Source organism: Phoca vitulina, unplaced genomic scaffold (genome assembly GCF_004348235.1).
Source record: "Phoca vitulina isolate PV1807 unplaced genomic scaffold, GSC_HSeal_1.0 scaffold34, whole genome shotgun sequence".
In the NCBI taxonomy this organism is placed as follows: Eukaryota; Metazoa; Chordata; class Mammalia; order Carnivora; family Phocidae; genus Phoca; species Phoca vitulina.
In genome coordinates, this window is record NW_022589737.1 from 18,934,121 (window position 1) to 18,952,447 (window position 18,327).

The 18,327-nt window shown below is 43.4% G+C and overlaps 1 protein-coding gene across 7 annotated transcripts in view; it reads right to left on the bottom strand.

Annotated features, from left to right (window-relative positions):
- Window positions 1–10,125: 10,125 nt before the first annotated feature.
- FAT3 (FAT atypical cadherin 3) overlaps window positions 10,126–18,327 on the bottom strand; it is a 660,968-nt gene continuing 652,766 nt past the window's right edge. For 5 of the 7 annotated variants that reach the window (XM_032426340.1, XM_032426342.1, XM_032426338.1 and 2 more), the window contains 3 exons: window positions 17,046–17,105; window positions 16,487–16,522; window positions 10,126–15,820 (listed from right to left, as the gene is read on the bottom strand). In XM_032426340.1, the coding sequence (XP_032282231.1) occupies window positions 15,198–15,820; window positions 16,487–16,522; window positions 17,046–17,105 (719 nt within the window). In that variant the 3' untranslated portion in view covers window positions 10,126–15,197. The remainder of the gene's footprint in view (window positions 15,821–16,486; window positions 16,523–17,045; window positions 17,106–18,327) is intronic. The other 2 variants (XM_032426344.1, XM_032426343.1) reach the window with 1 other exon arrangement.

The following is an 18,327-nucleotide window of genomic DNA, read 5'->3' on the forward strand; positions in this document are numbered from 1 at the left end:
AACACATGATGAAAACTGGTGTGTTCATTGTAAGAGGAAATTGTACAGAAGAAAACATTTGTGTTCTTCCCTCTCTGCCACATGAAGCTAGCAACCAGAGCCTCAGTAACAAAAATGGAGCCCGAGGCCACACTCAAGTCTTTTGGGATCCCTTGCCTGGCTTGCTCCAAAATGTGCTGTTCTCAGGTACTTGACCCTGTCCTTGTGTGAATTTCAATCCAAGCATAGAGGCTGAATCCCACTTTTTCTGGATGATGTCTGTCAGCCAAGGACACCCCATACGAAGCAATGGGAGGTCACTTGCTCTGCTGGCAGCAAACTGGGGTTTACTCACTATTCTGATACTTAGTGACAGCATAATTTAGTATCTGCTATTACAAAAGCAGGTACCATGTACTGAGTGCCTAAGACATGAGATATACTTTTCATATCTTATTTCCCTTAAACTCAGTGGGTCTTGGTTTTCTTTGTACCATTATCCAACAAATATTTATCTATCTGGCATCTTCTTTTTATCAGGCTCAGCTGAGTTGTATCAAGGACAAAACAACCCTGTCTTCTCGGAGCTTACCTCATGGATACAATGTATTGTCTACAGCACCAGTTCAGCCAAATGCAATTGGTATCAAAACATTGTCTACTGTCTTTCTTAATCTCTCTTCTTTCCTTCTCCTTCCTTTTCTCTTTCCTTTTCTTCTTTGCTTTAGAACTGAGTCTTTTCAAATCAACTCAATGAGCACTTCTTAAGCATCCATTAATTTGACAATATCCAGCAATATCTCAAATGGGTATATCCTTTGATATAATGTTTTCACTATTAGATCTTTATTGTACAATATGCTTGCACAGGATTGCTAAGATATGTTCAACAATATACACTACATTGTTGTTTGTGATGGTCCGAAACTGCAAATAATGCAAAATATCCATCAATAAGAGGACTACTAAGTAAATTAGGGTGCTTCCATATAGCAAGATAGTATGCAACTGCTAAAAGAATGTACTGATTATGGGAAGATGTCCAGGGACTCCCATGAAATGGAAAAGGCAAGTTTCAGAAGAATGTGTACAGTTGGATCCCATATTTGTATTACAAATTTCACACATTTACATTTCATTATAGAAAAAAGGCTGGAAGGATATGCATCAAATTATTATATTTGGGATTATTATTATATATTAACATATATCTGGGAAATATGTTGGGGATAGGAAAGATTTTAGCTTTCTTCTTTGTCTTCTGATTTAAAACATGTATAGATTACTTTTACCATTAAAATAAAAATATATTTGGTCAAACATTATTTTAGTCAAATACTATTTTCTTTTTAAAAAAATTTATTTTTAAGTAATCTCTACACCCACTGTGGGGCTCAAACTCACAACCCCGAGATCAAGAGTTGCATGCTCTACCAACTAAGACAGCCAGGTGTTCCTCAAATATTATGTTCTGAAGGTGTTTTTGGATGAGGTTAACATTTAAATCAGTGGACTTGGAGTAAAACAGATTGCCCTCCATAATATGGGTGGGCCTCATCTAACCAGTTGAAGGCCTTAATAGAACAAAGACTGATCTCCCCAGAGCAAGAAGGAACTCTGCCAGCACACTGCATTTGGACTTGAACAGGAACTCTTCCCTGAGTCTCCAGACTCCTGGCCTATCCTACCCCACCTCATAAGACTTTGGATCCACTAAACCTCCACAGCCACATGAGCCAATTCCTTAAAATAAATCTCTCTCTCTCTCTCTCTCTCTCTATATATATATATATATATACACACATTCTGTTGGTTTTCTCTGGATAACCCTGACTAATAGAAGGAGCATGTGGGTTTGTGGTCTAGTGACACTCCCAGGAAAGGGGTGGTTCCTCCAGCCAGACCCTGAGGCTACACAGGTGATTGGTGGGCACACCAAGGGGTGACTTAGGGGGTGTTTTGGAGTTCCATAACTTCCTTCTGCCACCCCCAATAAACCGAAAACCTAAGATTGTGCTGTGCTTTCTCAGCAAAAGCAGCTTCAAGAAAGTCCTCCTAGGACAGCGATTGCCTCTGGAGAACAAGGCATGATGTTTTGGAAAGCACCCATTCCTTGTGACCAGCAGGGGACCGGGCCCTGGCCTCCAAGTCTTCCAAGGCCTTTCATTCTCTAACACAAGACCCCCCTCTCCTGGTGGACAGGCCCACCATCTGGGGATGTCCGGGGCTAAGGGCTCTTCCTTGATGCCAGCCTCAGCAGGTGAAGGATTCCCATCTTCTCCCCCATCAGTTCTCCAAGCTTAGAAGAAGCTCCATCTGCCTTGAATGCATCCACGGCCCTCAAATATAAAGAAAGCAAATCATTCCAACTTAAATATGATGACTTATAAAAGCAAGAAAAATACCTAAATACACAGAGTGAAAGAATAAGATTGGAATATAAAAATGATGTCAATACTGTGATTACAGCTGTGAAAAATTATGCAAATGAATGACTGTATTCCTGTAAAGTAATAATGGAAAATAAAATAAATGGAAAATAAAAACAGAAATCACTAGGGTGGTAGAAGGATGGTGAAGTCTCCTCTTATTTAGTATTATCCCCTCTTATTTAGAGCTTATTTAGTATTGCTTTTGTTGCTTGTGAGTCAAAAAGTGTCAGTCAAAATGGAAAAATGGATGAAGGCTTTTTTTTCTGAGGAGGACAGGGTTGTTTACCTCTACTAGGCTTCGTACGTCTAGGCCTCCTTGAACTGATGCCAGAAGAAGCATGCAGCAACACTTAGGACTATTTGCACCTGTTGGAGGCGTCTCGCACAACAGCCACCCAGCTCTGTAAAGTAGATTCGGTTTGTTAAAGCCAGTTTTCAAAATCCAAGTGTCAGCAGGGTTGGTTTCTCCTGGAATTTCTGAGGGAAGATCTGTCCTGACCCTCTCTCCTAGTTTCTGATGATTACAACAATCCCTGGGGTTCCTTGGCCTGAGACCCGTCCCTTCAATCTGTCTCCACCTTCATAGGGCATTCTCCCTCGTGTGTGTGTGTGTGTGTGTGTGTGTGTGTGTGTGTCTTCTTCTTCCTCTTATAAGGACAATAGTTATTTTGGATTAGGGGCCACCCTAATCCAGTGTCACTTTGTTTTAACCTGCTTATATCTGCAATGACCCTATTTCCAAATAAGGTCACTTTCATAGGCTCCCAAGGCTAGGACTTTTTTTTTTAAATATTTATTTATCTATTAGAGAGGGGGCAGCTAGCAGGCAGGGAGGGGCAGAGGAAGATGGAGAGAGAGAATCTCAAGCAGACTCCCCACTGAGCGCAGAGCCTGATGCAGGGCTTGATCCCAGGACGATGAGATCATGACCTGAGTTGAAATCAAGAGTCAGACACTGAACTGACTGAGCCACCCAGGCACCCCAAAGCTAGGACTCTAACATATCTTTTTAGGGAACACATTTGAACCCACAAGAGAGGGAGTCAAACCCAGTCTCTCTGAAACCAAAACTAAGCTTTGGGTGAGGCCTTCAGAAATCTTGATAGCACAATTAAAGTAGGGACTTTATAGGTAAAAAATGAGGCAATAGATATTTGGGAAATCACTGTAATAGCCTGAAAATGCACATTGGATAATTGATGCATTAATAAAAAGCATCACAAGTGCACTTGGAAATATTTAAATAAGGAATGCCTGAAATAATGTGAAAAATGGATAATTCAAGAGCAATAGATTGTAGCACATCTTCTATGAAGGCTGGGTTCATCAAAAAGTAAATTCAGCTCTTCACTTTTAACTCTATGAGTACTAATTGGTGACTAAAAAGTGTTGACAGTTTCTTCCTGTCAAAGAAAGTGAATGTAATTTGTTGGTAGCTTGACATCACCTCCATTATGTATAGGAATAATATATTCATCCCCCTTGCCCCAGAACATAACATGAAATAATGCAATAGATTCACACACACACACACACTAATTACAAAAGGAGCAACATGGGCAGCTTAGTGTTAAGACGCAAGACTCAACTGGAATTTGTACATTTTTCTCTCAAGTATCTTCCAGCTCTGACAATCATTTCCATGTTTTAGATTCAATCACGTGATCCTGATTTTTGCTGGAAAATCAAAATCAAAAGAAATAGTTTAATTTGCTGACTGCACTGTATGAACACTCCTCTTCACATTACCCAAATTTAAAATCTATGCCACATGATGGGAAAATTAAATTTTCTTGTTGTTAAAAATGATCAGAATAATTCAGCAGCATGCCTCCAGGTTACGGTTCCTCTAATTACCTTGTATCCTGAATTCTTAATTAATTATATTCTGGGATGTGAAAAAGTCCCTTTGTGCTCAGAGCCTGAGCCTTTTCCTGTGCTAGGTGAATTATTTACATGGTAAATCTTATTATGGCCTTTCATTTTTGACCCTGAAGTTGCTGCCCTTTTGGTCATTTTAATCTCATTCTTCACAGAGTCAATTTCTTACCATTTAGAACAAGCATGCCCACCCTTAGCCTTCCCGCACACCAAGATCTCGTCACCTATCACTGAATTCCTTTGAGGCCCAGTTAAATGCCATTTCTTTCTGGGTCACAGGAATGATACAGCCTTAGAATCTGTGCCTCAAGAAGTAGGACCTGGCATTGATCAGGGACTCAGCTTCATTAGGAAATGCCAGGACGAGAGGGATGATGAACCTTGGTACTGATAGGCGGCCGCATCAAAGCCCCGTCCCTCCTATCCGTGCAAAACACATTTATTTAAACAAGATGCTTGATCATGCGCCGAAGAGTGTTCTCAGAAAGCATGACTCCAGAGAACACCTGAGCTTGAACTCAAAGGATTTTTCTTTTTATTAATAGTTTTAATCATTATGAACTGAACTGTTTCTCCAGTAGCCAGGCGAGATGGGACCCCTGGAAATGATTATAGCCCCTTCTGCACAGTGGAACCTGGATGAAAATTAGGAAAAATAATTATGTGGCTACCCTTTGAGTGCTTACTATTTGTCAGACACTGTACGAAGCTCTTTGCATGCACTGCCGCACTGTTTTCTTGTAACCTACCTATCTTCTAGATTATGCAACTGAAGTACAGAGCGATTAAGTAACTCAGTCAAGTTCACACGACTAGTATGTATCAGAGTCCAAGTCAAGAATCCAGCTGCGCTTCTCAGACATTAATGTGCATGCATATGAATTGCCCAGAGAACTTATTAATATGTGATTCTGACTCAGTGGGTCTGGGATTCTGTATTTCTAGCACACTCTCTGGTGAGATCAATGCTGCTGGCCTGTGGACCACAATTTAAGGAGCAAGGAGGTGGACCCTAACTCCACAGCATCCAAAGCGATACATTACGGTTCCCCTCAGTGGTCCTTCTTTGTTTTCGACTGATGAAAGCTCATATGGAAGGATTCCTTTGAGTTTTTCTACAGCACAGAGATAAACAATTTCAAGTTTCAAGATACACAAATTTCAACAGTTGTGGAATAATGATCGTTCAGACATGACCTGTTGTTACAAGACCCTCAGCATTCAATCTCTATAGAACCTGCTTATGTTTTTCTTGGTAACGTCTATCTTTCCTGGACAATCTTGTCCAAATGTAGGGCCTGAGAGCTGGACATTTAGTATCTCAGAGAAATGAGTTCTTGGTGGTTCTACCAGCCAGCTGTCTAGTTCTCCTCTGTGAGCCCTTCCCTGCAGATGAGTAGCACACATGACAGTGTCTATGGAAGTAGAGACTTACAAGGTCAGTTCTCATGGTGGTGGCAACCTGCCATAGCAGTCTTCAACCTAGGATCTCCAGAGAATCTAGAGCAGCAGTATGGCTTCTGGAACATGGAGCCAGCCCCATGGACTTGGTGGAGCGAGTGAGTTATATTGTTTGCTACATACGATGTGTAACTACTGATAGGATTATCATTTGGTGAAACCATTTTGAAGGCAATTAGAATAGGAGAAATGCTCAGACTTAAAAAGGGACATACTGTTTGACTTAAAAATTCTGCTTCCAGAAATCTATCCTTCAGAAATACTAACACATGGGCACATTGCAACAAGGGTGTACATGGGAGCATTATCTGTAGTATCCAAACAGCAAAACAGTCCATCAATAAGGTCATGATTAAATAAATTATGGAATGACCATCGTATGGAAAACAATGCAGCCATTAAGAACATAACAGTAACGAGGAAGATGTCTAAGATTGTTAGGCAAACATAGCAAGTTTCGGGACAATTGGATCCCATTATGTCACTTCCTCCCATCTACATATATGTATTTGTACATATACAGGGAATCTTCATCATCTGTATCTTTTACCATGAGGAGGTTGAGCGGGGAAGAAAAGGTATTCATGCTAAGAATATATTCACCAATGAACTATAAATTCTCTCTTCTAATGTCTCTTCCTGCTTGGCACTAGAGTTAAAATCTGTGCTGCTCTGGCTCGAGCTGATTGTGGGTCCCCTAAACTTACTGTAAATTCAGTGTCAGGCAGGAAGGGCATAAAACGAAAGGGCGCATTTTGGCAAACAGTGCAGGATTTCCTGAAGCCTGAGAAGGTGACGGGAAAGGTGCTTAATCTTGTAGAATCCCATGGGCCAACAGAGGGTTGCCAGATCAGAAAACATAAAAAAGAAATCATCAGGGAAGATCACAAAAGGGCATTCAATAGAGGATAATTAGCCTATAAGGGGCTAAAAAATGCCCCCTACACATTTAAGGAAATGATATTTTGAAGGTAGAAGAGATGGGAATGTCAGTTGTGAAGTGAAGGGACCTTTCATGCCTTGCTTTGGATGCCTTTGTATTGTTTCTGTATTTTCATGAGAAAGTAGTCATCTATTACTTGGAGTGATATTTTAAAAAAATTCCCAAAAGTTTATTCATAAAGATTTCCCTTTTAAAAAACATGTTAATGGGTATCTACATAGAATGGCCTGAAAGAATATACTCTGATAGAATACTTCCATTGTTTTTGGAGACATATGTAGGGATTCTTTATGACCTTCTTTTCCCTGTCTTCATTTTCTTGTTTGTAATGAACTTGCACTGGTTTGGAGTAAGAGAAAACAAGGAAGGAAGGGAGGAAGGAAGGAAGGGAGGGCAGTACAAATGATTAAAGGAACACTAAAAAAATGTTCTAGAATTTTCTATTTTTAAGCCACTTGTACCTGCTTAGCTTGTAGGCTGTTTTAGTTTTTGTGCCAGTTTATTCAAATTATTATTTATTGTTAGGTATTTAGGTTGTTCCAAATCTTCTTATTTAAGACAGTATGAAATAGGCACAATTGGCTAAAAATTCATTAGAATTTAACAAATAAAAGAACGGACACAAGGGATGCCTGGCTGGCTTAGCAGAGCATGTGACTCTTGATCTCAGGGTCAAGTGTTCAAGCCCCATATTGCCAGTGGAGCCTACTTAAAAAAAAAAAAAAAGAATGGAGACAAAAATGGAAGAATTTTGAGAAATGGGCCAAAATGCTTTAAGATAAAGATATAGGTGGGAAAACTGCCCTGCTGTGCATCCAAACTAGCAGTTATCCAAAGCTAGTGAGTGGTGATGATAATTTTTGCTCAAATCGTTGAACAGCATCATTCTAATGACCAGCTTGCATTCACCAGCTCATGGTCTAGTTGCAGGGTCAGAGGTATGCTGGATTGGCTCAGACTGGCTTGCAAGAGCCATGGTTGGCTAGACTTTCAGGAACTCGTGAGCACCTTTACATTACCTGAGTAGGTTGAAATCAGCCATGATAGGAGTATTTATGTTGGCAGAATTTATGTTGGTTCAATCCTTTGTGTCCAAGGAGAAGACTGGATAAAGATTTGAAGAACAGTACCATGCAGACCACATGGAGGGTTCCATGAAAAATGAAAATTATTAATTGCTATGAGTTTGGAGAAACAGAGGAGTGTCCATTTGGTAGAAATTTCAGGGGCGCCTGGGTGGCTCAGTTGGTTAAGCGACTGCCTTCGGCTCAGGTCATGATCCTGGAGTCCCAGGATCGAGTCCCGCATTGGGCTCCCTGCTCAGTGGGGAGTCTGCTTTTCCCTCTGACCTTCCCTTCTCTTGTGCTCTCTCTCTCTCACTCTTTCTCTCTCAAATAAATTAAATTAAATTAAATTAAATTAAGAAAAAAAGAAATTTCAGAGGGATTCTGCAGGGACTGACAGGTCTGATGCTATCCTCTGAAAGCCCTTCTTATCAGGTGGGCCCTTGGCTCGTGTCTGGAATTGGAACTTTGGGAGGGGCTCTCACCACTTTGGTATCATTTATGCCGAACACCTGCATTCCTTCTGGGAGTCTGGAATTTTGGTACATCCCAGGCAGAGGCTGCAGGTGACACCAGCCTCCAATAAAACCCTGGATGCTGAGTATCTAATGAGCGCTCCCGGTTGGCAATATTTCATAGCCATGAGTACAACTATGTGCTGAGTCCTGGGTTCTAGGGGATCATCAAAACTGGTAGTGGTGCTGGGGACTCCTGACCTGGGCACAGAAAAAGAAGTGACCTTTCCACAGAGACCTATGTCCAAGCTTAGGAACTGACCCTTTTACCTCAAAGAACCAGCAGAGAATAAAGATAGACAGGAAAAGCCTTTTTCTTTTCCTGTTTCCCCAACAGACCAGTGCTATTTCTTAAGTGACATCTCTGTATTGCTCTGTCATTTTTGAGGCACGGATGGAGACGTAAACAAATTCTCTTTCTCCTAAGGGCGGCCACATGAAAGGCACAGACATGAATATTTTCCTGGTGCTCAATTCATGACCCTATCACTGTGCCATTGGGTTAAAAGGCAGGAGACTTGGAGCATTTGCAACACCCGCCTCTCTGGAAATCCTTCTCATTGCAGTTACCAAATTCAGCAAAATGAGGGAGGGTTGATGAGGTTCAGGGGATTTAGCGGGAGACATCATCAATGAAATTTTCAATCAAGAACATTCAGCGGAGGGCCGGTACTACCCTGGGAACTTGGGAACCAAGGACAATGAAGACATGACTTGGCTCTCAAGTAGCTCATGGTCTAGTTGCAGGGTCAGAGGTATGCTGGATTGGCTCAGACTGGCTTGCAAGAGCCATGGTTGGCTAGACTTTCAGGAACTTGTGAGCACCTTTACATTACCTGAGTAGGTTGAAATCAACCATGATAGGAGTATTTATACCATGGAAGTGGCCTAATGCACTAAATTGGTGCTCCTTTTCTCTTATCCAGTTGTTATTTACCCCTGGTGGGGGTGGACTAGTAACCAGAGGATCACAGGACACCTAGCTCTGCCAGCGCACTGAGGAGAAACTGAATGCCTAACCAGGGCCCATTCTACAAACGGCTCCAGGGGCCTGGTGAGGGTGGGGTAGGCAGTTCAGCTGCAGGAGCAGGCAGGCGGGCAGGGTCGACTCCAGTCCCATGGACCGCGGAGGGGAGGGGCCTTGTTGCTGCTGGGGCTCAGACGGGGCTGATCTGCCAACAGGCCCCAGAGGAGAGGGTGCCCTTCTGGAGTCCTTCCTGGTCTCAAGCTAACTTCTCCTAAGGTCACTTCCTCTTCAAAATATCAATTTGTCCCCCACCCCCAAATTCTGTGTATATTTTGACTTTCGCTCGGTATGGAAAATTTTCTAGAGCTTTCTGGAGGAAAACTCAAGTGCTAATTGTGTTCTGAACTCTAGGATTTTTTGTTTGTTTGTTTTTGTTTTTGTTTTTGTTTGGGGAGCCCAGTACTGGAGAAACTGCCTAGAAGGCGTGGGGAGGTGTTTAGGGGACATTTCTGCAGAGGTGGGGGGCTCCACGGCCCCTGTTTTTCCAAGTCTCCAGGACTGTGTTCATTCTCATCAGGGCAAATCACTACAGGGTATGTGCCCAGTAAGAAGCTACCTAGGATTCCAACACATGTGCACCAGAACCAATAGAACTCTTTCTGGAGGTAGGAAGTCTCTGGAGAAACCACCATCCCCTGCAAAGATAGGACCGCCCAAGTTCCACAGGAGCGATTAACTGAAGGCGAATAAAAGAAAACACTTAAAAAGGGTCAACACAATTGCTAGTTTCATTTTTTTTCTTTTTACTTGAAAACTTGTTTTAACCATCAAATTTTGGCAATTACAAACCTGTACACTATTGGTTTTTTTGTTTTTTGGGTTTTTTGGCCGTCCTTTTGTTGTTGTTGTTTTTCTTTCTTTCTTTTTTTTTTTTTTAGAAAAAGAACACAAGACTGAATACTGCCAACAGCAATATATGCAGAAACAATCCATGTCTGTAAGGGACAAGATTCACTTGAAGTGTTAGCTTTCCCCTTTGCATAAGGTTTGGTGTGCGGTGTGTGTGCAAGTTTAGGGGAGTTCACGGGTGTGTGTGTGGGGGGTGGGTGTGTGTAAAGAAACAACATACTTTATCTGAATCTGAAATGGCATAAAAATCAGGTACTTAGTAACTGGGCAAAACACACTTGTTTTAAAAAATGTCAATACAAACATTTTCTTGGAAACAGAGAAAATTAAATGAAAACAGTAGAACCCAAAAAAGATTACAGTACATTTTGAAATTATTAAAAAACATCCTTTTCAAATCTAAGATCCTGTGTGTGTGTGTGTGTGTGTGTGTGTGTGTGTGCACACGCGTGGAGTTACCTCAAAAGTTTGCAGACCAACAGCATGGGTGACTTAGAATTATACTTGACCCCCCAAATTAAAGCATCCTGATAGGCATCAAATACAGTATCTACAAAAAGCCTGGAAAATTGAAACCATTATATACAATTTTATAAACATTTTAAACACCAAAACATACATCTTTTACAAACCAGCCTGTTTGTAACAGGTAAATTTACAAGACAATCTCTCTGATACAGTGCTTCCATTTCCTGAACACATTTGTCACCTCCTGAAATGCAGTAGTATGGGCTCAGAAAGTTGTTAAGTAGTAGCAATTGTGGTATTTGTTTGCCGGAAGGGTGCTACGGTCCATACCAATGGGTCCAAACACACTTCGAATGGACTGCACGATTCTCTAGTGCATCTTCAACACTGGAAGAGACTAATTATGGCCTTTGTGTAATATTACATACTTGTAATTATTGCTTTTCATTATTACATAAGGAAAGAAAATCTTACTCGTTTCCTACCTCTTAGCCAGCTGGCTAAGTATTAACTGATGCCAAACCCACAAATAGTGACTTTAAACCCTAGAATTATGCAACCAGAAGCTTAAAGCCGTTGTGGATTTCCACCAGAAAAATGTGCAGTTGAATGTCGTGGGACAAACACCAGCATAAACATGTAACCGCCTTCTCACAGACCACACAAAATGAGAACTCCGAAGCAGCTCCTCTTCAAATCTCCATTTCTCATGGTTTGAAACGAAAAACATAAAACATGCAAGCCTCACTACTTTTAGCAATATCTGTGCACCGGGGAGGGCAGAAGTGTGAAGAAACCAGACCAGTATCTGGGCAGCCCATGCAAAATGAACACTAGATCTTCCTGAACTCGTTCACAGGGAAGTGTTTTCTGGGTCTCACATGACTCCTTGTGGTAATCTCTTTTCTCAATTCCCCTGACTTTGATTACGTAGACACAGCGTTAGTGGGGGCAGTGGGTGGGGGTGGGGGGCGGGATGGGAAGTAAGTAGGCATTGGCCAGTGGTGTATATCTTTTACTTGCTTCTTTTTCAGGCTGTGCTCATGATTCCCAAGGGCAGTTCCAGATAAGTCCCAAGAATGTACCCTAAATGCCCTTTCCAGGCCTTCCGACTGATTGTCTGCTAGGGTAAACCTCAAATGCATAGACTTGACCTGCTCTTCCCACTGTCTTCTACAATGGCATTTCATGAATGGGCAGGACATGAGTAAATGGAAAGCTGGTGTGGAATGGAGCTCAGCAGCAAAATGCTTGCAGAAGAAAGCAAATGAACACCTGCTTTATTCATCTTTGACGGCCCTGTAGCTTCTGCTCGTGACGTGACACACATCAACGGTCCAGTCCAGCTACTCTCAGCCTTACAAGAATGTGTGTCATACAGGTAAAATGCCCACAGCAGGCTACGGAAAATGGCTCCCAAGAGGTAGCACATACGTGATCGAAAAAAGGGCAAGACACTTATTGGCTTCCATATTTTCCATGTGGTTCATCATGGCAGAGGGGAGAAGAACAAACACCAGGACCGGGAGGGAGGAAAAAAAAAGAAAAACAAAACTGCATCCAGTAGGTAACATTATAATCAAAGTTTCACTATAATTGATGCCTGGTCTGAGTTCCGTTCTGTAATTATCATTCCATCCTCATTTTAGAAAACATTCATTTGGTAAAAGCAGCATTTTGGTAAGTGTCCAAAGAAATGTGTGAATTCTGAAACTGCCTCCTTCCTAGGGGTGGCTGCAAGGAAACTTGAGATCCTAAGGCTTCCAGAGAAATAATCTCCATGAATTCTCTTTTCTAGCATTTTCCAGAGCAGGAATGTGGGAGGTCAGAAGGTCCAGCAGATACAGGCAGATACCATGTCCCCGGAAGGTTAGTGGAACAATGTTATACAGAAAGAATATCGGCTAAATGATGGGTTCTAGTCCCTGTTTAGCTACTTCACTTCCTGCGTGAGCTTGGGCAAGTCCCTTCCCTTCTCTGGCCATGTTTCCTCTTTTATTAAAAAAAGGGGATTAGATAAGCAGATCTTAAGGACCCTTCCAGCTCTTTGGCTCATCAGTGACCCCACTCAGTTCCACCCTGGCCTGACTGCAATCGTTTTGTAACCTACAGGGAAACCCAGCTATCCCCAAAGTGAAAAGATATACTGTGTTTAAAGGTAATGAATCAAAACATAACACACGCTCGTCTGGTATACATTTAGCTGCAGAGCTCTTCTGCAGAAACTCAGGGGAAGATATGCTGAAGAAAGAGGTATTTTATATAGGTCAGAGCAAAGAGAGTGAGCACAGTTTTCTTGGGCGACTTCACAACTGCATTAGGGATCTATTTATTCCTTCATTACCGTGGCAGTCGGGCATCCTCCCTCGAGGAGATGCTGTGTAAGCACTGGTGACTCATCGGCATTAATCTTGTTCTAGTATTTCCTGGGGGCAAGAAATGAATTGTTGGTTTTACTTTGATGGTTTTTATGTCATTGCATTATTAAAAGTGTAGCAGTGATTCTATTCTAGACCATTAGTTCATCATTTTCTCCGTGATTCTTGCAAATGTGCTTCTTACATAAGAAAAATACCAGAGACTCTATTTTCAAAAGCAGCCTCAGTGAAATTCCATTTATTTCAAGACCACAGTGCGGATGATGCTTCCACGAGGAGGTCCGACCAAGAGACGGGGAGAGGAGAAAAGCTGGAAAATCTGTGAAGTGTATCCTGAACTCAGGAAGCTTGGGAATGAAAAGGAATTTTTTTTTTTTCTTGTTACAACGAGCTTCAGAAACACTGACTCCTACAAAGCAGTGGACTAAACACAATGGAAGCAACTAAAAATACGTCTGAGTGGGATGATACACAGAATCAGGACAGAATAGTCGATACACCAATGCCATATGTCACCAGAAACCGTGGACACAGAGATTTGCTCATGAGGCAGATAGTGCAAATATGCATTTATTTACCATGGCCACTGTGCACGCAGCCATGATCTGATTGAAGCAAAAGAGGGGAGTCACTCAACTTGATAACTTTCAGCTTCGAGGACTGGGTTATCGTATTTCCGGTGAAGTGATTCTCCTGTCAATTTGTGACACTCTGGGCCAAAGCCCACACGTCAGGAGAGAGGAGAACCCCGGGGTGTAATTAAACATTACACATCTTTCAAATAAGAGTTTAGTTCTGGAAAACTATAACAAAATATCATTTTTTCAAAAGCACAGTTTTGTTTTAAGTCACTATAAATGGCAGTACCAAAATAAAGTTAAGTGAACCAGAGCAAAATATGGCATTTGGTGTTTCTCTAACATTGTAGAGATCAGAGAAATTGGAAAGTCTGCCTCGCTGGCAGGATTTTTCAGCACAGTCCATATCCTAAAACCCTCACGTTAGCTTTCCTCAAGAGCAGCCTTATTGAGTGCAAGCACATATTTGTACATAGGCCCAGACACACACGCTATTATAATTTATACACGAGAACTACTCTACTTTCTTCTTTTTTCAAACATAATTGCATTTATAGTGATGATGCTACCAATTTAAAATAACACTTAAATTTTATCTGCATTATCAAGAATTGTGATTATCCAGCTGAAAACTTTGAAAGTATATTTCCCTTTTTTCTCCCTGAATTTGAATTCTGCTTAAACCTCTAAATTCCTCTCATTGTAGAGAACAATGTGCCAAAATACAACTTTTTTTTTCTTTTTCTTCCCTAATTCTCAGAACAAAAGCCAATTTCTGCAGTAATATTAAAATTGTAGCTACGGCCAGGAATATTTACTGGAAAACACAAAAACAGATAATCACATTCTTTCTAATGTTTGAATAACGTTAACCTTCTCCCCAACCCCCAAAAGCGAGCCCAAATATCCTCACATTCCTCTCCATTAATACCTTTCTCAAAGATCATAAAGCCCAGCTATATTATATTGGATGCTTAACACAAACAAACAAAAATAACTAAGCATACAAACCATGTTACCCAAACCTAATTTTATAGCTGAAAACTGGACAGCTTATTAAAGAAAAATAGAGTTGATTTTGAAGGCTTCAGCCCATTTTCTTGTTTGTTTGTTTTTTTTTAATAATATTTGTTTCTCTTTTCTTTTGCCTAAGAGACTAACTTTTCCAACCATCGTAACTACTGTTTTCATCCCCTCCCCGCTCCTTGGCTCAAAATGACATGCAACAGTGCCCCTTGGCTCGTTGCCAGTTATTAATACTGCCGCCTTGGCCGCTGTAACCCTTCCCGGGTCCCGACACTGCACAAAGCCATACAGGAGGGCTGTATAACCTAGCAGGTGGAGTTTATTCTCCCTGTAGAAAGTCGGTGCCCCGCTTGGTCGTGAACGCAGGTACCTACTGCAGGGCTGTGGGCCCGTCACCGCGAAGAAACAGTCGGAGCCTTTCCTTTGCACCCAGCGCGACAGGAGCTTGCCCGTGACCCCAGGACTTGTGAAGAAGTTCCCGGGGGGGCAAGTCCATGTTTCCTTCGGGCCATTGCCGTGCACACGCACGAACCCCGCCAGCCTCCTTCCCGTGGTTCAGCCACGGACAGCACCAAGGGCCCAGGCAGACGCGCCGTCTACACCTGGGTCTGGTGCTGAGTCTCGATGAAGGGAATGTGCAGGCTGGCGAGGCTGAGCTCTCCCACGCTCTCGTAGTCACTCACGGCTGCTTCGGAATCGTCAAAGCCGCAGCTGGCGGACACATCCGAGGACGAGGTGCCTCTGGAATTGTGCAAGGACAGAGACACGCCGTCGGCGGGGCCTGCCGTCTCTGCGCCCTGGTTCATGCTCACGGCAAAAGTACTAAATTCACAGGCGGCAGGCGGGCCCGCCAAATCCGTGTCGTTGGGGAATGGGTGGGGAGGAAGGTACTGGCTGGGGTGGAACTGGGGCCTTCTCCTGCAGTCGGGGCTCAGCGTGCCGGCCAGCGACACGGGCTGGGAGGGCGGCAGGGCCTCGTACTGGTCTGGGAAGTCCTCTGGCAGGGGAGGGGGCAGCTGGTCCTGGTTCAGGAACTCCTCTTCATGGGGGGGTGGGTACTCGCTGTCGATGTCATAGCCGCCCAGGTAGTAATCGCTCTCCAGCTCCCGTGTGCTGCCCTGGTGTGCAGACCCTCCCTCCTGGTTCTCATAGTTGGGCACTTCCTCTATGTCCGACAGCCGGGCCCCAGGCATCCAGTCGGAGGTGTCCCAGTGATAGGCTGTGGGAGAAAAGCCGTGACAGTCAATTTCCTCCAGACTGGAGCTGGGGCAGGGCTTGGAAAAGGAGCAGACTGGGGCGGGGGGGGGGGGGGGGGGGGGGGGGGGGGCGACCTGACATGCAATTAACATCCAAGAGACCCTAAGATGCTGGGGTCATGTGCATGCTCCTTACAGGGCTCCCTCAGGGACCAGCCATGCTCTGGCCCCCGGGAGAATGAGGCGATGGCGACTCTGAGAGAGGGTGCCCGGTTGCTGCAGAGCCTCACACTCAGCCATGCCACAAGGGATGGCTAGCCAGGGCATGCGGAGTAAACCCAGTTCCAGCAGCCCCTCCCCGCCAGTCCTTCTTCCTTTCTATACGCTAAATGCAGAGCCAGGCTGGCAACATGCTCCCAGAGAGAGGGCGGGGTATGGGCTGTACTGTGGTCCCTGGAAGGTAGGAGGACGCGCTGCAAATGGATGACCGACACACGTGGTGGGGAGGCTGGGGGAGGGATGCTGGGGGGACTTTCGCTTCCAATGCCAAGCACACAAGACACCTGGAACATGCAGAATGCAGATCAAAGAAACCCAGAAAGGATGGAGGGAGAGGGACAGGGTAAGAACGAACTCAGCAATTCAAAACGTGGAAGAAAAATGTTATCCTGGGGTTATGGCAGAGTCACCTCGGTTGTAGTTCTGTCCTTGGTCCATGATAGACACTGTTTAAATACAAAGTGAGAGGTAAACCTGATAATCTAAGCCATGCGAAGAGGGTAAAACAGAATATTTTAGATAACTTAAAAACACCTGCTCCGTTTCTCCTCCTTGTTCTTTGGGAAATAAAAAGATAAATCCCATCTATACCTGGTCCTAATTGTATTGAGACACTAATAAAAGTTACCTGATTAAAATCAATCCCCATAAGAGTATAGCCTTGAATGCTTTCTTAAGTATGTTGAATATAAGAACAAATTTAGTAGTAATCTGGATTCCAACTGATTGGGAACTCTTGTCTTAGAAGGGCTTTTATAAAAAAGAGTACCCCATCTATTTAACAACTTATGAAGTAGGTTTTTTTTTCCTTTAAAATTGTAAAATTCACTCCAACCCCTAGAGAAACAGCTGGTGTCCCCTAGGTTGCTAGCTGATTAAAAGCAACCCCAGATCAAGTAACACAGAAGCCATATTTCCAAAAGGATAACTCTTTACACAAGAAATGCTATGGAAGAAAAAAGTAAATACCTTCATTCTCTATAGTGTCAACTACATTGTTGACAAGCTGAATGACAGTCACAATGGACGCTTGTGGCCAGGAAAGGAAGACAGAGGAGAAGGGAAGGAGAGTTTGTGGTTAGTCATGTAGTTCAGATATAAGAGAACTTCTCTTCACAACAATGGCATCAAAGGTGCAGCATGCAAACACCCAAAGCCTCCCCAGTCTGCCCGTGAGGCAGCACTCCGGTGAACGCTTTTATCTGGGGGTCTTGGGGATCCTTGGAACAGAAGGGCCAGGGCAGCAAACCCAGGACCAGGCATGATCGGCAGGGAGTCTGGCTCATAAATTCACACCTCATGGCCCAGTGAAATCAATCTAGGAAGGCAGTGGCTCATCAAGCTCAGGCTAATTTCTCGTTAATAACTCCCAAAGGCTCCCAGGGGAAGACCTCACTATTCCCACGGATAATTATTTGTCGGTCAGCCATGCTGTTCCAAACCAAATGTCAGAGATGGAGGATCACCTTGCAGGGCTGACGGCTTCACACTCCCATGATGCCACTTAGCCTAGAACAAACCCAAGGCCCAGCTTCGACCAGTAAAGCACAGACAAAAGTCAGCATCCGGCCTCTGAAATCTGGGAAGGAGAATTCTGTGCTCTATATGGGGCTGATTTAGCACCCGATTCCAGCAGCTTGTGGAGAGGTGATCAGGCTTAAAATTCATTTGTTGAAAATTCCTAACACTACCCACTTTCGTCAGGACTGACCCAGAAAGGTTAAGCATGAAAGGCCAAATGTGTGAGCTTAAGGGCACACATAGCAGAGCCCGTGAGAAGAGTCAGCTGGGTAGCATTGCCAGACCTCTGCCTGGAGTGGAAACTACGTGTTCTCGGGTGTTTCTATATAAAATGCCAAGCAGCAACAGCTTTTCTTCTGGCTGGGGATGAGGGAAGGAGTAAGCATCACGGCAAACAGATCTGGAGGTATGTCCCTGACCTTCTGAGAATGGTCAGAAGAAAGCCACTGTTATATGGTTTGTTACCCCAGCAGTCAGATACAAGTAGGCTTCTGCACCTCTCTGGAATGCCGGGTACTGGGGTGGAAGAGATTTGGGGATGAGGGTGCCGAAGGGAGACTATTTTACTTCCGTGATTGCTTCTATGGCCTTGGAGCTCACCTGTTCCTCTATTTACCTGGGGGGCAAAGACTGTATCATTTTCATTTTGTACTTCTGGGTACAAAATACTCAGCACAGGGTTCAGCATGTAGGAGAAACTCGGCATGTTTTTATGGGTTGTATGATTACA